We start from the raw sequence: 21,925 nt of genomic DNA on the forward strand, positions 1-21,925 counted from the left end.
CTCCTACTCTGTGCTCCTTCAAACGTGCACTGAAAACTCACCTCTTCCGTAAAGCCTAACAACCATCCACTTAACCACCTCTCCTCCTCCACTCGCTCTCCCGTCTCTCTTTTGGCTCCCCTTGTGCCTGTTCTGTCTAACCTCTCTTAGGATGTAAGCTCACATGAGCAGGGCCGTCTTCCCTCCTGTCTCCTCACCTGTTCTTCTACTCCGTGCTTATTGTATTACCCTGTGTGGAGCTTTTGAAGTATTGGAATTTTTGCTTATTGTTCTGTACTGTTTCACCCTGTATAGTCCACTGTTTGTACTGTGTACGGCGCTACGGATACCTTGTGGCGCCTAACAAATAAAAGATAATAATAATAATAATAAAAGATAATAGTAATAATAATAATAATAATAATATAGACTAATAATAAACCAAATACTATCTGCTCCTGAATTACAGTGTAATAGAACCAATATGAAATTATATAAATAACTAAATGTTGTAATGCGAGTGTGTGCGTGCTTTACCGTGCGAACGCACTACGCCACGTGTTACGTGGCGTACGGATCGCATTTGCATGGCTAAATATTAAACCAATATACTTTCGTTCATCCAATTATACGACTTCAACAGCTCTTTATATAATCATCATCATCTATTTATATAGCGACACTAATTCCGCAGCGCTGTACAGAGAACTCACATCAGTCCCTGCCCCATTGAAGCTTACAATCTAATTTCCCCAACATACATACACAGACCGAAAGAGGCTAAGGTCAATTTAATAGCAGCCAATTGACTTACTAGTATGTTTTTTGGGTGTGTAATTAGGCAAATAACAGTGATTTGCTCTATCATGGTGAAAACTATGAAGCAGCACCATTTAATTTTAACAAATGCAGCAACTTCCATAAGTGAATGAAGTGCTTTGGTTTCTTCCTAAAACATACTGATAGGGTAATAGGCTTCTAAATTTGGCCCTAGCGCGCACATGCGTTTGTCAGACATATCAGATCCTTAACTTCAAAATATCAGCAAGTTATTTTTACTTTTGATTTCTTTATATTCGTTATAAAATCTCAAAGAAAAATCACACACTTATTAAAATGACAAATGTAAAAAAAGTACAAACACCCTAAGAGTTCGTACATACAAGCTCTGTACTTACTTTTAGCAGATTGTTCAAAGTGTGCTCTCAAAGCCTCCCTGCAGCATAGTGCATCACCCCCATGTGTAAAAAATCTAAATGCCTTTAAAAACATAACTAAACAAAAAATACTCAAAACACCAGACAGACTTTGGCAGTCACCATTTCTTTTATAGACATGACATGGAGCCACTTTTTAAATGCTGAAATGTGTTCCTCCATCCCATTTGCATGCAATACTACTGGCAATATGCATAGATTAAAAGCAAAACAGCAGGTTAATAGAAATAAAATCTGATGGGTTTACAGGAAGTGATGGAACTTTTTCAGTTGCTACAGGACCATTTAATGTGATACGTGATGACCTATCCATGTTAAACTTTGACACTTGTGGAAATCAAATGGTTTGCATGTCAATATTCGTTTTATGTTTATTGTGAAAAAAAAAAGCAAAAAAAAAAGCAAAAAAAACAACACATACTAGGTTACCTTCATGGAGTTGATAAGCGTTGCTCAAACAATACCTAGGTATTGTTGCAGTAATCCGTACAACAAAAGTAAATGGAGATACGATTTGAAATCCAATAAAGCAATTTGGTTCTAATATAGTCTCCAAACAGTTCATGTTATGCTTTGTTGTTCAAACTTAATACGGAACACATTCTATTGAAAAGAATGAACCTTTAACACTGATTAGAACAAGCTGGAGCAGCATATAAGTGTGGAGGGAGAGGAATAGCATTCAGTGTAAGCAGTCAGCAGGAGACCTGAACTGTGACATGGAGAGTGGAAAGGAACAGATTGACACAAAAAATGTCATGTGTGGACATCCAGCCTCAGGGGGTCATCTACTAAAGGTCCATTTTCAGAACTTGTGCTAAAAACTTGCTTCCAAAGCACCCCCAAATTAAATAAATAACAAATAAAAAAATAAAATAAAAAATTAGATGGGCATTCAAGGAAGGGGCGATTCTTGAGCCTAGTCTTTGGGAGATTATTAGAATGAATCTCTCAACGTTCTATTTGTGTGAGGATGACTGAGAATGCAGATAAGCTGCATTATGAATGGTATCTTATCCACAGAATTCTCTTTCTTTCTCCCACAATGTCCCATAATTTATGCTGGAGGTAGTGCACTGAAGTAGGCTTATATATGGTTGAATCATCTCAAAATAGTGGCCTTTTGGTCTGAAATTATCATTTCATTAGGTTAATTAATGGAATTGTGTTTAGTCTCCGGAAGACTTCCCCCTTCCCTTCCCCACACCTCACACTCAAAAACATATACATAAAAGAATAAGGTATAGTAGGGAAATTCGGCGGTAACTAAAATGTAATGACTAAAGTACTTTATTACCAGAATTCAATAACTTTTTTTATGCATTACATTACATGTAGAAATTTTAACAACGGAATATAATGAATAAATAACTATATTATCAATCATTTTATTAAAGAAACTAAAGAACTTATTTACACACTACAATATTTGTCTACATTTTTGCAAAGTTACATTGCTGGGCATGGTCCCTGCAAGACGCGCTGATATATGTGGCTGCAAATAACGGTCACAGTCTCCAGACCACCCAACAGGTCACATGTTCCAGGTCACCCAGCAGGTGCACAGGGACAGTTCACCAACTGTCACAGTTTCCAGAGCAACCAGCAGGTGCACAGGTGTACTGCCAACCATCACATTTTCCTAGAGAACAATGGTAATGCATTGTTGTAAATGGCGAATGCAAAATAACTCTGAAATGATGAAAGCCCTAACAACAATATTTTTGGTCTTTAATTTGGTATATGATGTGCTCAGCTTAGACAGCGGCCTCATAGAAATAAGTCACTCAAGTGCTCCTTCCCCTTCACCTGGCATTCTTCTCAAATTAAATACCTAGGGGTGCTGCTGCCAAAGAATCTCTCCAACTTGTCCAAAATTGTTTTTATCACATTAATTCCCAAATTCTGAGCGGACGTTGGATGCTGGCGTTCTCGGGGTTTCTCCTGGTTGGAGAGGATAAATATAATCAAAATGAACAATCTACCAAAGATTCTATACCTTCTCCAAACCCAACCGATAAATATTCCCCCCAGGTTTTTCCTAGATCTACAAAAATTGGTGTGAGAATTTGTATGTCCAGGTTTTGCCATGACATTTTGTATAGGGGGAAAACACAGGGTGGCCTTCAGCTGCCCCACTTCGCTAAATATTATAAGGCTGTACTCCTTAATAGAGTATTGGAGTGGACTAGAGCGGGGCCTTCTAAGCAGTGGATCCGTTTTGAGGGACAGGCGAAAGGGGCTTCTAAAGTCATACTTCCCTGGCTGCCCAAGCTCTCACACACCCTACATCCCACCACTGGCCATACTCTCCAATGCTGGGCCAGGTTGCGAATCTTGAAAATTAATTTCTTCCCCACTATCGGCCCTTACCCCTCTGACTGCCAACCCAGACTTGCACTAGGGGCCTTTAGAGCATGGTCCACGGGTAAGAATCAGGAGTGGTCACAGCTGGTGGCCAATAGACGAGTACACGCCTTCTATCTCTTGGAGGACAAATTGGGCTTGCCTACTTCAGAGTTTTGGCTATACCTGCAGTTTAGACACTACTTACAACCGAGAGACGTCATGGAGGGGGGCGGGCAGGAACCGGACGAACTTTGAGGAGGTGTGCTGCGTCTCCGCCAAACCAAAACACACTATATCAACGATTTACTATCTACTCATTGTTAATCTATACCCCAAGTTACCGGACTATACTGGGTGCCTAGGATAGATTGGGGAGACATACTCTGAACAATTTTGGGCCAAAGCTTTCCAATATATCATGGCAAGCTCCTCTAGCCTCTCTGTGGTGGAGACGTGGTGCAAAATAATCTATCATTGGTACACGTGACCCTCCCAACGTAGCAAGATGCACCCAGGTATTTCGGGATCATGCTGAAGATGTGGCTCTGGGCTGGGAACCGCCTTTCATATCTGGTGGTCCTGCCCTGTAATAGCGTTGTTCTGACGCAAAGTGAAAAAAGTTACAGAGGAAATATTGGGTGTCCCGCCCCCGGAGGAAAGAGACTTCTGATTATTCAGCATTTCAAATTATCCCATTTCTCAGTATAAAAAAAAATCCTTACTTCAACATTTATGCAATGCTACCATAGCAATACCCTGGCCCCTCTAACATGCGGGAATGGTTTAGACGGATAGATCTTTACAGGCTTATGGATGACATAACCCTCTCTGGCAAAAAGGTCACTGAATACACAGCAATATGGCTTTGATGGCTTGTATTTAAGCAATGTCCATCTTACCGCTCCCTCCTGAATACTATGTACAGTGAACTTTACTGTTCGGCGTTCTAACTACACTGATGCGTGGTCAGCCTCTTATCCACCAATAACAAAATTACATTTCATTAAAACAGCCGTTGGGCATATTTTTGACACACACTACTATGAGCTATGCTCCATGTTTTCCAGTTTAAGATGAGCATGCTAGTTAAATGCTGCTTATTTACAATTGACTTGCTGCTATGAACATTACAATGGGGCACTTTTTTTTATAATGCATATAAAAGCTAAAAACAGAAGAATATTTTTCCACTGTTAAGTGCTGGTCTGCAGGTCTTACTTGGGTAAGTACATGTGCAAGTTTATTATGACCTGGCACCCATTATTATAACTATGGAAGTGTTGTGCGGTTCTTCTTGAACTATATCGACAGGTCCTGAATATAAAGCTGGCATTTAACTTTCATAATGGACTACAAGTCCTAAATGTAACTGCCATATCCATTGTACAAAAACAATTAAATTAACATAAGCCTGTTGCATGGACGCCCATGAATGAGTTCACACTCAAAGGCTAACCTGAATGTAAGTGCAGCAAAATATATTTTAAAATAGCAATATTTATTTTTGTTCCTTTTCACATATGTCAATAAATAAAAAGTTGTTTATGCCCATGAAACATGAGGGCTGGTAATAAATCACTGGCTAGTCTGCCTTTGTTGCGTGTGTGTTTGAGTGGAGGGATTACCACGGCCTGTCACACAGAGAAACCTGAACCAACTTGTGCATTCCAACGCCCAGTCTGGGCTCTCATCACTTCCGCCTCTCAGAACGCAGCCGGCTGCACTAAAAAAAGCTCCGTCTTAAATAAAGATTATAGACTAATTTTGGTTGTACATTAATAAAGCATGTGACATGCCTGGTGGAAGTGAGGCTAATGATTGAAAGGAGAAAATGCTTTTACTTTCTCCTTCAGCAGAGAAAGGTGATAGAGGCTGACTGATTGCCAGGACATTTCTTCTGAAGTGTATCAGCTGCTAATGTAAAAATCACAAGTAAAGGAAGCCGCCATTAAAGTCTACCGTCACCATAAGAATGCAACCTATCCGTTCACTAGGAAACAGTGACATAACGGAGGTATAAGGCTCAAAGAGTGGGTATAACTACTGGCTCAGCCACAATATGCTCCTCCGTCTTATGTAGTGGACAGGTGCATTGAACACATACTAACACTACTTTCACATGTTTGCATGATGTCCCACTTTTTTTTTTTTTTACACGCTTGTTACATCTACACATAACCATGTTTTTGCTGTGGACAAGTACGGATGAAGTAGCCTTTATTGTAGAGTTAGACTCTACTCACCAACTAAATATTTATATACAACTTGTTTGTGTGGGGATAGGTTACAAGAAAAAGTGGGATACCCTGCCATTTTCTAGTGCAGGATAACTACCACACTGGCGCAACAATTTAGGGGGTATAAATGCAATTTGTCAAGGGCACAAAAGTCATACTGGTACCCCACATTCACAAGATGTTAAAATATATATTGTGATCTGCAGGGATTGGTACAGGTTACAGCCCCATTAATGTAATCACCCCATGTTTATTTGCAAGGTTTGCTTTTTAAAATTACAAGGCACCACCTGTACAACATATAGAAACTTACTTGCATGCATACTTCTATTGTTTAGATCCAGATTAATTACCTGAAGTAGAAAGAAATTAGCCACAGATATGGGCTATGGTACAGTGCCTCTGGTGGGTAAGTTATCTTAAAAACAATACATCTTTACCTTTAGCTGTCAACTAAAAGAATTGACATGGTCATTTGTGGTGTGAATTGAAAAGAGTAATCCTCTAATGAATATGTGAGTTAGTGGGCTTGGTGTTAGTTCATATGGATGAATGTCATTAGACCTCTGTTATTGACAGATGTGAGTGGTATGGAACAGTTAGGAAGTAATATTATTCATTGTGCACTGTGAATGGAGGTGGTGTCAAGGAAAAGTAACTAGTGATTTAGCCAGACAATAGTGTGCCTGGTACGTATTTCTGGTTGGCGAGGATAGTTTGCAGGTAAATTAAAGGGCCTATTTATTAATGGCCACATATGCCCCCGTTAAATATCATCCCTTAATGAATGGCTGCAAAATATTGTCCCTTATTGCGTTAAGAATTCACCCCAGGCCAGTGCATCAGAGGCTGTCCCATGCGCCAACATGGCGTAACCTCGCCTAATACGGGAATGCAAGGAAAATGTGCTACACAACCATGTGGAACCACAAGAACCCTTCACTATTCTACACATGCCCTCAGGGCTGTACAGTTCTTTAGGTTAGCATTAAATATGAGGGAACATGATGAGGGATGATTGATCTGAACAGGTCATCTTACTCCAGAACTCGGAAGGCCACTGCCTGTGTTTTTTGCACAATTGGTCTTGTGCAGATATCTACTGCAGGCCTGTCCAACCTACGGCCCTCCAGGTGTTGTGAGTGCCCCTGCAGAAAAGGGTGAACTGCAGTGAATTATGGAGTACTGGAGTGTAGGAGACATGTGAAATATGTTCTATTACGGAACTGTGCAGGAGGAGTAAAGAGATATATTTGCAACCACATTCATATTGCTCATTAAGAACTGTGCTGGAGAGAGTAAGGAGCTGTATATATTTCTTTATTGCTGCAACCATTATGATTATAGTGCTGGAGGAAGAGGAGTGTAAATAAAGAGTACACTTTGTGATAGAGTTGGTCTGGCGCCCAAATTATTGTGACTTTTATTGCACTGCACCAAGTGACATCACCTCTATTCCACTACTTACAAAGAGACACCTGCATGTGCAGGGACCCCCTAATCATTTACACCCATGCCCATCAGCTAGTCAGGGCTTATGAACGAGGTGCAGTGTATAACCTTTGCACCCCACACTACACACAGTGACAAGGGATTACACAAATATTTATACACCCCTACCAGTTTTGAGGGTCTAGACCCTCTTATCTCCTGTGTACCTGCTTCTATACTAAAGATTAGGCTGAAAATTGCTCAGAATACTGTAGGTGGTTTATTCCTTTGCAACTATAAAGCCCTGCCCCTTTGTATGATTCAACCAATCCACACTGTGCATTTCTGCAAAGCAAGTCTGCCTAACTGTCAGTCATTACCTGATCATTATCCTAATGTGGCAGCCTACTAAAAAGGAGTGAGAAACCATAGCAGATATAATTAGTTGAGTATAAATACTCAAAACATATTATGTATATTATTCAGCTCAGTAATAAGCTTTTGATCTATACTGATGCCAAAGAGTGGCTTTACATTCCCTTTAAAAGCGATTTCATTAAGAGCAAATTATGCCATCTCAATATAACACTGCTTTACTAGATAAGACCAATGAAATTAAGAACATTTTTTTTTATTACACTTTTACTCATGTCCCTCAAACAGCTTACCATAAGACTCTACATAAAATCGGATGGGCAGTTCTCTAAAATTACTTTCATCTAAAAGCTCTTTAAAGAGCAGATAAACCAGGATTAACGTCGATTGCATTTCCTATGTAAATGCCATTATACAGAGCAGAGCTTTTGGTCTGAGATGTTGAAGGCTGAAAATAACCTTAATCCACAAAACAAGCAGTGCAATAGGAAATTGTGGGAGAAGAACAGATAAAAGCAGTTTCACATATGGTCCTTACTGCCCTCATTCATTACTAATAAAACGAAAGCAGCTGAGCATTTGAAAGACAGTTTATCAATATACTGTGGTGGAAAAATATAAAGCGGATGGACACCATCTCCTCATTGCTGAGAGATTCATTTTGCTAAGACAGGAGTGTGTGGTGTAAATGCAGCACCTGATTGGTCAGCAGCAGCACCTGGTCATCCTAGTGCAAACCCAAGTGCTCAGGCTAATATCTGTAGATATGAATATCCCACCCACTCCTCTGTAGAGTGGGTGGGTCTGTCGCTCTGTAGGTTAGGTACTGCAGTTTAAATTGCACCTGTCACACACAGTAACCGAAGAGAGAATTCTTCTATTGTGTGTGTATGCTCCCAATTGTGAAGCACTACGGAATTTACTGGTGCTATATAAATGATGATGTGTTGTCAATGTGAGCATCTTTGGAATCATCTAGAGAAACACAGTTTTCGTCTAAGCAGGAGTTGCGAAATACCCTACAGAGGAGAGGCTCTAGAGGCATTAGCTCCACATCCCTAATGCCGGCATAGAAGACTCATCAACTCTGGTCTCTAATCCACTGCAGGCCTGGAATAACTAGCTAGCTCACCCTTCACCTGTTTTCCAGATTTATGCAATGTGGTTAAAAGTGAAGCTTTAGTTAGGCAGCCGCTGTATATACACTACATATTATTGTACTGTTTTCATGTATGCATATCTGTATGTTCGGAGGTATAGAATTTGTGGTGTCATGCAAATGAACAATTATGACGACTCCAGTTTGTTATTGTTAAACGTATGGGAAAGGACCCCACCCCTTAGATTGTACGCTCTTTTGAGCAGGGTCATCTCTCCTCCTGTCTTCGCCACTTTTAACTCTGCTCTCCAGCTACCTTGCCCTCCTCCTCCCCGTTCCCTCTTGCTCCCTCCTCTCCACTCTGGGGGTTTCCCTGCCTTCCGTGCCCTCTTGGGCTCCGCCGTATGCGGGACCTTCCCCTCTCCCGCCCCTCTAGCTGTGCTTTGAGCTCACGGAGTTACTGTGCGTTTTGTTTACTGTATCGTGCTGTCTCACCTTTGTATTGTAACTTTGTTTGTCCCTGTACGGCGCTACGGATACCTAGTGGTGCCCTATAAATAAAAATTAATAATAATAATAATCTAAATAGGTTGTGAGGGATCAGGATAGATACAGCCGCACCTCCAAAAAGAGACATCATACATGTCACCCACAGTAAACAAAACAAAAAAAAAAAAACACAACGAAAAAGTAGAATACAGTTTCTTTGTGAGGTTCGAAGCACTAGCTTGGACAGATGTTGCAAGACAAAGAGTAAATGGCAATTGAAGAGAAGAAATTGTGCTAGAATTTCTACAACTACTTCAGAACACATAGGTTATACAGAGATATCAAATTACTATCAAACTTCGCACTGGCTGTCTCCTCTTCATGCAGCGAATTACAAAGCAGAAAAAAGAAACTCATATACTACTATTTTCCCACGACAGTAAAACTTATGTCAACACTACAGATATCACACGACTGTGTAGGTCAAGATGATCCGGCTATTTCTACTTAATTTTAACGCTGGTTACTTAATTTTTCTAACTTATAACATTGCTTCCACCTGTTACATCATGTGTTACACTTAATTGCTGACCTGCCAGTCCTTGTTAGCCAGATCTACTTTTATTCAGGACATGTATGTCTCCATTGAAACTGTTAACTCATCTGTATAATACACATAAAACACACTAGTCTCAGCTAGTAATACATTCGGCAAACATAATAGCGGTACAGAATTCATCTGTTATTTAAATAAAAAGAAGAAGAAGAGGTGACCTTGTTCTTTTAGAAGAGAATGGCACATTAAAAAGGCTATACTGGTCTTTTATGACTATGCAATGGCATAGTCATGTACAGAACAGAAGAGCTCTTGGGTAGAGCCAGTTTCAAGTGGCGCCCACATAATTAACAAGTACCCAGACACTTCTGACCTTTAATCCCATAGAAAATGCACACATGCCTCTTCACGTGTAGACAGGTTCAATCTCAGACTTGTGCTTTCAGTTATCGTGGTTATCTACCTTAACATATTCTCAAGCACTATACTGGAATGTCAATGAAAACACCAAAAAAAAAAAAAAAAAACACAGATTTACTGGTAAATATTTTTGTACTGAAACACTTTCTTACGACACATACCCATGATGGAATCCCTCCGGAAAACATCTCTGTCAAATATGTAAAATGAAAGGTGGCGGAAGTTTCGTGGAATCTCACAATAAAAATCTTCTCCGTAAAATGGGCTAACCGGAAATAAAAACAAAAAAAACAGATTAGTATAGTAATAACATGCGTCTGAATTACTATTCCTTAAACTAAAATGTAAACATCTACATTTTCCATAATTGTTTGCCTACAAAAGGACATAACCAACTTATATTGAATTTATAAACCACTTTTAAGAGCAGATAAAGCAGCCATATTGTGCTTCAGAAACAATACCACCTTATCAAAGTACAATTAAGGTACACACATGACAATGGAATTGTTTTTAAACCAATCATTTTGATCTGACAGAGCAGTAAATGGGTTTTTTTGGTGTAGGAAAGGGGTGTGGTCTACCATAAATAGGGTGTGGCTCTACACCAAACACACATGGTTGGGATGATCAGGGCTTGGCTCAGAGACATGGCTTAATGTGTCCCACTTTTCCAAATCAGCAAAGTTTGTCAGTTTTGATTCAAGACATTTAAAGAGCATGCACAATGTATGAGGGTTGTAGGATGGTTCAAATTTAATCAAGCATCACACAATACACACTTCAGGTGTCTGGTGTCTGATGGTATTCAGTTCTTTAACGCTGATAACAAATGATCACCTACTGTATATGGTAGTAAAGATGGGCTACGTCTAACATATAAATAGAACCATAAATACAGAGGTTTAAAAACAGACATGTGACAGCATTCTTCATCTAAATCAGATTATGACATTTGTGGAGCGCCTAAATATATAACCAATAGGTGTAGAAGACAAGAAGGAGAAGGTAAGAGTTTGTGTGTTGAAGGCTAGTACTGAAAGGTTTTTGTTCTAGCTAAAAAGTTGTAAATATTTTACTTAAGGATATTGCTAAGGGTATGTTCTATTTCATTAAAGTAAAACAATGTCATATCATTAGCCTATACTGTGCAAGAGTACAGGGCCGATTTGGAAACTTTTCTAAATGGAGAAAAACGGCTTCTCAAACTGACTGACAATCTCTTAACACAGATTGAATGTTTGTTCTCAAAGGAACAATAAAAGCAAATACAAGCAAAAAAACAGTGTGGCAAATTTTAAAGTGTAGGCTAGCACAAACTCTAATAATTCTATGTAATGCATGTAAAAATAGTATTATGGGCAGCATGGTGGCTTAGTCGTTAGCCTCACAGCACTGGGGTCATGAGTTTGAATCCCAACCATGGCCTTATCTGTGCAGAGTTTGTATGTTCTACCCGTGTTTACGTCGGTTTACTCCGGGTCCTCGGGTTTCTTCCCACACTCCAAAAACGCGCGTGTGTGTGTGTGTGTGTGTATATATATGTTTCAATGGGGCAGGGACAGATGTGAGCGAGTTCTCTGTACAGCGCTGCGGAATCAGTGGCGCTATATAAAATAGCTACTGATGATGATGTAAAGTATTACTGGAGCGTGGCTTCTTATCCACTAGAGTATATCATCCATCCTGGACTTGGACTGGAAAAAGCATACAGAAATAAAATCTCCTAAAAACCATTCATTGGGTATCCGAAAAACATCTGCACATTCTCCAGCAAGTTTCTGCAATACAGGGCTAACTTTTTAGTTTGTAAAAGCAATGCATTTCCCTTTAATCATTTTACTAAGCTGGTCAATGCCGATTGGCAAGAGTGAATAATGACTAGTTCAGTTTCAAAATTTGGCTGCAAACAGTTGACTAGATCTGCCCATTTGGTACCCAGGCCACATGGGGGCCAGTTAGCAGGAGCTTTAGATAAGCGCACAAAGATATACAAGGCATAACAAATTAAATAGATTTTAATTATCGGATAATTATGGCACTGCATTGATTCTGGGGCCACACATATTAGATTATCACATGTAATAAGTCTGGGTATTTAGCAAACATTGGCTCTCCTATCAGTTAGATCAATGTCACGCCTTCTCCACTTAACAATGGTTATAGCCTATAACACTTTGTTAGATGCAAGATGTTAGCCACCTATTGTGCAAAGTCGACTCCATCTGTACATTATTAAGATACACATAATTAACTAAATTATTGCCTATATCAGAGCTGTCAATCCTTTATAACATAAATCCGCCTTTGTGGACTTTTAGCGATTAAATGTGTAATCATATACGAGAGAGAATATCTAGCAATTACCCTTCCTGCAGATTCTTCATCTTTGGTGGGTCCGCCATATGCGCTGCTCTGTTTCCGCCCAGCTCTGACTACCGTGTCATCTGTCTGTTGTTGCCATCAGTAGAAAAGCTAAAATGCTATACTCAGTTGATGTATTAGTATAGTAGCATCTGGGGCCGGGCATAGACAATGAAATGCATGTTGCCCACAGACTGTTTAGAAACAGCAGGAAATTTAAGTGTTAGATACACTCTGCAAGAGTGCATCTAGAACAATAAAACACCAGATATTGGCTATATTGCAGAATGAATCATGTCAGGCAAATAAACTTCCCATAACACTGAATATACAGTATTATATACAAGGAAAAGATCTAAGAACAGATCAGGTGGTGATTATAACACATATCTGCAGTATGCTGATACTGACCACTGATCCGTTGCAATGCCTCTTTAATCCACTATGAGAGCACAGAAAGCAGAGAGCGCAAAGCGGCTAAAAAGGGGCTGTTCTGTAGTAATCACTAGCCTGCTTCTTTATCATATAAATTGAAAACAGGTTAGTAAACCTCACTACAAAACTGACTGATTTAGAAAGCAATAAATACAGAGGTCTAAAACAAACATGGCATAACATTCTTTATCTAAAATGTGAAGGACATCTAATAGAACACAAAAGTATTTACAGGCCATAACCCAGTCAAACCAGTTCTACAACAATACATCTGATCAAATCACCCAGAGGACACACAGGATAAATCAGCCATAGGACACATTGCCAATATTTCAAGCTAGGCCTGTACCTGGATATATACCTAGAAATTATAATGCAGTGTTTATTAGTTATCTTGTATACATGTATCTTGGTTCCATCTAAAACAGGCATGTCCAACCTGCGGCCCTCCAGGTGTTGTGAAACTACAAGTCCCAGCATACCCTTCCAGCTATCAACAGGTTGTCTACTGGCAAAGCATGCTGGGGCCTGTATTTTCACAACACCTGGAGGGCCGCAGGTTGGACAGGCCTGATCTAAAACTATGGGTATAAGACTGCATTGAAGGGAAGACTTGACAAGTAGATTAGTGACAGTACACTACACAATGTTTCTAGAACTAAATACAGCTTTGTCAAGTAACTCATTTAGGGAATCTGCAAAGTGTGCCCACAGTGTATGACATGGTCTAATCATGGAGATCAATGATCTCAATGACAAATAGACTGTTTGTAACAAGTGACACTTTTTCAAGTGCTGATTGGACCTCAAACAGCTCTGTCTGAGAGACTGCTGCATAACAAAAGTGCATTATTTAGATAAACCCATATATTGTATAACATGCATCCATCAGAAAAATGTAGCATAAACTGCTGCAACAACCAAAATGGGCTGGTCCAACATTTCTCCCCCCACATGGGATATGAAGACCGATAGACGGGGATTATACAGATTTGACAATACCAGAATGACAATAAGTCCATACAACAAATCGTACAACATTGGCTGGATATTAAATCCATATTAAACATGAATTTTCATGAAATTTCGATTTTGTAATCAATATTAGATGGAATATATTTGCTCTACTTATTATAGTACTTCGATTGCCTTGCGGAGTTCTAAAAGAGTCAGGTCAATGAGACTAATCGTCAGGATTATAGCCTCTGAGACACCACTAAAGACGCGGAAGCTAACTGATGAATAAACCTGGTTAAAGCGTAAGGGGCATATTCAATTAAGCGCAAAGTGCCTACATTAGAGTTGTCAATGAGAATAGACCGAAACATCACAGATTTCCCTTTGCCTCGCATAGGGCTGTGAAGGGAAATCCGCAATGTTGCAGTACCGTAATAACAAAAAAAATGTGTCCACGGTTAAATGAATATGCACCTAAAAGTTTAAAATTGGAAGCAGATATCAACAATGGGATAAGGAACATACTTTTTCTTAAAGGTTGTCTACTTTCAAGTAAGTGACTTCCATTAAATCCATTAGGTCCAAACATATGCACTTGCCAATACAACATAACACCGTTGAACTTTAGATAAGAACACACATCATTACCTGTATAATTTGGTTTCCCCTTGCAACCTTACACGGTTTGCTTACAATTTTCTGCTGTGCTGTATGCCACAGATTTCATGCACAGGTTCACTGCCACACTAAGTTTACAAAATAATTTCTGTTGCCAACTACACAGAAAAATAAGTTTGTCTAAGGAGTGTTTACGATTTTGGATGCTGCAACTTTCCAGTGCAGTATTAATATTGCCGACTGAGGCCAACTCTTTGCGTTTGCCTCTTTGACCAAGCTCATTGTTAAAAATTGACAGGCAACCCATTGAGCTTTCACCTGTGGACACAATCTTCTTTAGAGGCTTATGACCCCCACTCTGTTATTGAATGAGTCAAAGATGGGGTATCAGGCGAGGCTCAGCGGCACACGATCGGAAAAGCTGATCTATGTCACATGACCACACACTGCATGAGGAGGAAGTACTACAGTGAGCCCCAATTGAGTTTCCTCTTTCCTCTGTGGGAAAGAGCATAATTTGTGATCAAGACTGACAAGGTAAGTGCATTTTTTTGGCAGCAGGGACATTTAGTGGTAATAAATTGTTAATTAGTGGCAATTAGTTAATTAGTAGTGATAAGTAGCATGTGGGGCATTTGAGTGTAAAGTCTGAAGATTACATGTGGGACATTTTGTGCGGAGGTAAATTAGGGCCCTTTTTGAGTTTTAGAAAAAAATATTTATTTTGGGGGCTGCCAAATGTGCAGAAGCTAAATGAATGAAGGGAGCAGAGTAAGAGACAGAAGACGTATGTGTGTTTACTTGTGTTTTACCTTATTGCCAAAACAAAAAAGGTAGTCTGCAGCTCTCATTGGAGGTTATAAGCCGCCACAAACGCCCCTTGGCAGTGTACCCAGTTACCCATCACTGGTTAAATGAAAATATATCTAGAACCATAATTAGCACTTGAGTATTATGTCAAAAAGGTACATGTTATATACAATCTGTCTATTGAGTTACCAAACACACATACCCTGTTTCTATTTAAAAACAAAATCTTGGGAGCAAAAAAAAACAAAAAAAAACATGCATGGGCTTTCTAAGTTTGTTTTTGAAAGAACTATATGCTTCCCAAGGACACAATTAATGTATTTTTAATATTTCCTGTAGAGCAGCCACAAGATTTTTTTTGTCTGTCTGCCATGCAAGATAAGCAAAGTTTGCATCATGTGCAACTCATTGTGGTAAGCGAGGCTTATTAGAGACTGCTGACCAGCTATACAAGAACGTATGTAGTACTGTTTGCTGAAATACTTCAAACAGGAGTTAAACCATACAAGTCTGTGTAAATACCAAAACACCAGATGTTTGTCACTTTATGTTTATTTAGTAGGTGAACTTCATCTGCAGTGGAGTGTCTTTAGACACCACTGTCATCACATATTCATAGAAGACATATTTAAAAAGGCATGAAACCATATTAGACAGAAACAATCCATAATGGGAAATTGAGAGCTGGGGTTAAACTGTGGCCGACTATACTAAGGGCCGATTGTAGTAAAAAATGTAACCCCAGGAGTTCCGAGTGATTTTATAGAATTATGAATGATTCTTACCTGCCATCGTTGCGCCATGTTATAATGATCTGAGATGTGCTCAGCTGCATTAAAATGCAAATAGAATGCTCCTCAAAATAGGAAACATTATTGCCTACAAAGGTGAGCTAAACTCCAGATTTCAGTGTGAATTCTGAGTAACAGAAGAAAATAACCAAAAAACGTATGTTTCAGCATTATTTATTTATATAGCGCCAGCATATTCTGTAGCCCTTTACAATTGGGAACAAACACTGTAATAAAACTAGACTGAGCGTTACAGACAGAGAGGTAAGAGGGCCTTGCTTGCAAGCTTACAATCTATAGGAAAATGGAAATTTGATACATGAGGTTAAGTGCTACATTTTGCATATTGGTCCAGTAACAATGCAAAGGTAAAAAGTGCTTGGGAGTCAGAGTGATGATTAAATATAGAAAGAAAACATACAAGTCTTATGAACTGTGTAGAGGCTGGTTATAGGGTATCCTAGGGAGGTTAAGAGAGTAGTTGAGGAATTTGGTAAGCTCGCCTGAAGAGGTAGGTTTTCAGAGAAAGCGTGAAGGTCTGAAGATTAAAGGAAAGTCTTATTGTGAGAGTGAGGAAATCCACAAAGTGGGTGCAGACAGAATAAAAACCTGTAAACGGGATTCGGAACAATATGCGCGTGTTGATGAGACACGCAGATCTTGTGCAGAGTTGCATTAAGCTGGGATATATTTTGAGTCATGTGAAAATATGTATGTTGGTGCAGTTGTTGACGAATTTTTATGTTAGTAGAAGTATTTTATATAGAATTCGATAAAAAAAAAAACAGGCAAAAAATATAGACACTGACAAAGTGGATCAGCAGTGAAAGACTGATTTGCAAAGCAAATCAATCGAACAGCTGTCGAATTCAGCTAATTAGATAAAGTAATTTCAATTAATATCTAACAACTTGATTGTCTGAAAATTATGCGTATAGCACGCTACGGCGTGGAGGAGGGTATTCAGCCACAACAAGTGGCAACAACAGGATTTACACGCATTCACACGAACATACACATTTGTAGGTAGCTCATATTAAAGATAGTTGCAACACATAGTTATTTATGTCAAAATGTAGCAATGTTTATGGTTGATATTATAAGTTATATACATGTTAGTGAAATCAAAGGTTTGGGTTACAGGAAACGTCATGTTTAGTATCATTCTAATCCCCTATTTATCCGCAGTTGTGCGGTTCATTTGCCGAAGGGATCGCACATTGCGTACTCTAGTTATCAATGATAGGGAATAAATGGTTAGAATGATTTTGTCTGTGTAATGTAAATAGACTACTTTAAACTGGATTCTTGGCGGGAAAGTTGGAATGCATCTCCTGGAGAGCTGACCCCCACCCTTGGATATTTTCGTTTGAACTGGCCAATGACCTGCATTACACTGGACCCTCCTGAAGCCTGAACCTTTGGAAGCAAGCCACATCATCTGTATTGTTTTACTGTATTCACTGACTGTATATAAGCAGGAGCTCTGGACCCAGTAGCCAGTCTACTTGACCACAGCCTTAAGACCTGAATGACTGTACACTGGATAGAGAGCATTTGCGATAAGAGGATTTATACTTACGATAAATCTTGCAGTACACACCTTACTGGTCTTGCCTGAATCAGACTCTGACCACTGCAATATGTTTTGTATGTGGTTGTGTTATGAGCGTCTAGTTGCTGTCCAATAACGATTGTCCACATGTTGTGATGTGGTTCCAAAGCACAATTCGATTTATTAGCAAAAAGTAGCAGAGTAACAAGTAAGAATAAAATAAGTTAATTTTCTCTTTCATCCATCTGGGGGACACTCCTTAACCATGGGGTTGAGTCGGGGGGAGGAGTCTGGCACCCAAAGAGTTAACTTTTTTCAGCTGACTCTCCCTATCTTATTAGCTGTGCTTTGATCTACCCAAGTTATATAGCTACTTGTTTATTGCACCGTTCTGTTCTACCTTGTACTGTCCTACTATTTGTTCCTGTAGGACGCTGCGCACACTTTGTGGAGTCCTATAAATAAATAATGTGTGAAATGATGAGAGCATCAATTAAAGTTTTTGCAGTCTCTTGTGTGAGATATGTATGTATTCCGGAAATTTAAATATAAATTGGAAAGTCAGGATCACACCTAAGCAGTAAGTTTGTGAAGTAGGATTGTCATGTCAAAAGAAACAGAAATGTCAGATAGGTAGCGTCTGTCAGCTGGAGGGAATATTATTAGCTCTGTTTTTTGAAAAATTGGGTTAGAGTTGGCGAGAGGACATCCAAGACGAAATGGCAGAAAGGCATAAGGCCAACACAGATGTGTTAGAGATCCAGAGAGGATAGATAAATTTGGGTATCATTTGCATAGAGAGGATACTGAAATCCAAAGGAACTGAATAGTTGTCCAAGAATAGTGGTGTAGATAGAAAAGAACAGAAAACCTAGGACTAAGCCTTGTGGTACCCTGACTGATGGAGGAAGCGGAACAGAGAAATTAACACTGAAAGCGAGATTAGATAGGTAGGAAGAGAACCAGGATAGGACAGTGTCCTGAAGACCTAGAGATTGTAGCCTTTGTATGAGGAGAGAGTGGTCAAGAGTTAAATGCAGCAGAGAGATCCAGGAGAATTAAAAGAGAGCAATGGCTTTTAGATTTAGCAGTGATCAAATCATTGACAGCCTTAGCCAGTTTCAGGTAAATGTCTCATTGTTTTAACAGGAACTCAGACAGAAAAGTAAATAATAGTATGCAATATTATTTTGCAGCTGCCTTTTCTGGCCACTTCACATGCTTACAGAGAACCATTTTAAATTAATTTTAATAGAAAACCAGAGCAGAACTTTGCTATTAAAATATATTCTTTGCCCTCCGTGTGTACAGCACATAGCCTGCTAATCGTCATCAAAAGATACTATGCACCCCTCCCCCACACAACCCCCTCTCTGTAACAGTCATGTTCCCTGCTGAGAGGAACATTATGATTCTCAACACTTTTGTGTCCATATACTCTAAGTGATGTCTGTAGCCATTTCCCAAATCGCTAGCGGCCAACCGCTGAATCCCCACTACTATACTATTGAGGGGAGAGGTGCTTTAAAATTAGTTGTGTTTTCTTTAAATTTCCAATTGTGAGGGATTTCAATATGGCCATCAACTTCTCACAAACATCCACCCACACATGTAAATTAAATTTTCCACAGATAATTGCACAAAAGGAACATTCAACATCAAAGGATTACATTGCAATGTTGAAATCATATCTTCCCAAGGCTAAATGTGACCAGAGAAGCACATGGGTAACACCAGTCAGAAACCAAAATGAATCAAATAGGGAGTCTATTGTACCAAGCATCATTTTTTTCATAACCCAAAAGGAAACAGAATTTTGTTCTGTATCAGCTAAAAGGAAGTTTTAACCAGATTCTTATGACAGCTCTCAATCCATGTTACACATTATAATCATTTCTAGCTGCACATTATAATTAAATATTGTATTCCATCATTTGTTTTAAGTGTAATTTCTTAAACTTAGGACTGATGAGCAGTGTATAGCGACCAGCAGGGCCGGACTGGCCATCTGGCACTTCTGGCAAATGCCAGAAGGGCCGATGGTCAGTAGGGCCGGTTCGAGCAGTCAGTCAGTGCACTGGACGGTCAGTGCGCTGACACTTCCTGGTCACATGTGCCGCGCGCAGCACATGTGATCAGTACAGGTTCTGGAAGGCAGCTGAAGAGCGGACAGGAGGGAGCTGTGAAGAAGCTGAGAAGAAGGTAAGTAAACAAAACCGGGGGGGGGGGGGGGGTGAGAACATAAAAGCTGTCAGACAATAACAGGGTGGGGGGGGGGGGGGGCGGGAGAACATAGAAGCTGTCAGACAATAACAGGGGGGGGGGGGGGGCGACATAGAAGGTGCCAGACAACAACAGGGGGGGACGGGGACATAGAAGGTGCCAGACAACAACAGCGGGGAAGGGGGGGGGGGAGAACATAGAAGGTGCCAGACAATAACAGGGCGGGGGGGGGGGGGGAGGGGGAGAACATAGAAGGTGCCAGACAATAACAGGGAGGGGAGGGAGAAGAGGTGACACACAAAAAACGGGATATGATTTGGGCCACTATTGTGTGCAAGAATTTCAACTGGGGGCACTACTGTGTGGTAAAATATGATTTTGGGGCACTACTGTGTGGTAAAATATCAATTGGGGGCATGTACTCAGGCATGAGGGAAGGAGGAGAATGTTAATATAATGTGGGAGGTAGGCTATTAATTTATTGGTGAAGTTTAGGTGGGGGCTAATTATTTAATTAGAGCTATTTTATTTGTGGGGTGATGTGGGTTAATTTTATATTAGGGCCTAGCAATTTAAGATAGGGTGTGATTGGACCTTTAATTTAATGATGGGGTGGTTTGGGGGCTATTTATTGAAAGTTTATTTGAAAAAAATGTGAATATGAATTATTTAATGGCAGTGATGGTTGCGGGAAATAGGTATATTTATTAAACATAAATGCCATTTCATTTATTGCTTGGGTTGTTTGGAGGGAGGGAAATAGCTTTATTTATCAGCAGCAGCTATTTATATTAAATGTGAATACTAGTATTTAAATGTTGGGGCTGGAGGGAGGCCTAATTATAAAACATGGGTTGTATTGATTAAACACCAGGGCTGGTTGGAGTTTTCTAAATTGCATGTACCCATTTTTTTTCCCAAATAGGGCCTCCAGCATGCCAGTATCCAGACAAGCAGCAACTGAACTAAAGACACCAGGAGCCAGAGGTGGTGAAACTAACAAGACAGGTAGGAGAGAGCAGGACAGTCTGCCAACTGTCCTGAATCTGGTGGGGAAATCCCGAATTTTGGTGACCGTCTCGTTTAGTGAGATTTGGCCGACTACAAGGACAGTTGGGAGGTATGTCCCGCTTCACACTGTACTGCTTGTGAAGGCAGAGCTGCGTGCAACTAACAGTATTGCACACAGTATTGCCTGTGTATTTGTCTAACATTTGTTGAAAATGATAGCCATGTTACATAATAGGGGCACCCTGTCTTAAATACCCCAGGCCCCCAAGCGTTAATCTAGCTCTGGTTAGCAGGAGGGAGCAGATAGCCGCTCCAAGTCTCTGGATAGGACACAGCCTGCAGAGCAAGCCGAGGAGCTCTAAGTCTCACATGATTTGATAATCTTGTGAGACTAAGCTTCCCTGCTCACTCTACAGGAAGTTCCCACCCTGTTGGATGTCAGCAGCACCAGAAGCATAGATAAGTACAGTGGGCTGGGGGCGTCATAATGTGCTTCAGGGGTGGCGTGATAAATTTAATGTTTTATTTTAATGAATGCATCATTGCCCCATGTTGGCCACACCCACAACACAATGTGGTCACGCCTTTTTCGGTGCCGCCGCGCAGGCCCACCTCGGTTTCTTTTCTGCTGGAACTGAGGTGGGACTGTGGACTATAAATGCCAGGGCTGATTTTTAGTCCCAGTCCGGCCCTGGCGACCAGTGTCAATGAGCTGCCAGCAAGAACAAGCGGAAGTGAGTGTAGCACAAGAATTTGGGGGACTTGCTGGGTAGTCGGAGTGCTGAACTCCAGGTAAATAACCTTTTGGGGCAGGACTTTACTTCCATATTCTACACAAAATAAAAATGTAATGTTCACTTTTGGAAAGGGAAATTATCCTTTAAAAAGAAGCCAACCATAAAGGCTCATTCATACATCAACGCTGGGAAAAATGGAAAAAACAATACAATCTATTGTACCAGTAGCGCGCATTAACGCATGAGCAACAGGACATGTTGCAATTAAAATG

General features: G+C 40.1%; 1 protein-coding gene across 2 annotated transcripts in view; it reads right to left on the reverse strand.

The window, feature by feature from the left end:
• Positions 1 to 21,925, reverse strand: part of RASA3 (RAS p21 protein activator 3) — a 153,098-nt gene that overhangs the window by 73,691 nt on the left and 57,482 nt on the right. For both annotated transcript variants that reach the window (XM_075200169.1, XM_075200168.1), the window contains exon 3: positions 10,314 to 10,417. In XM_075200169.1, the coding sequence (XP_075056270.1) occupies positions 10,314 to 10,417 (104 nt within the window). The remainder of the gene's footprint in view (positions 1 to 10,313; positions 10,418 to 21,925) is intronic.

This window comes from Mixophyes fleayi, chromosome 2 (assembly GCF_038048845.1).
Source record: "Mixophyes fleayi isolate aMixFle1 chromosome 2, aMixFle1.hap1, whole genome shotgun sequence".
In the NCBI taxonomy this organism is placed as follows: Eukaryota; Metazoa; Chordata; class Amphibia; order Anura; family Limnodynastidae; genus Mixophyes; species Mixophyes fleayi.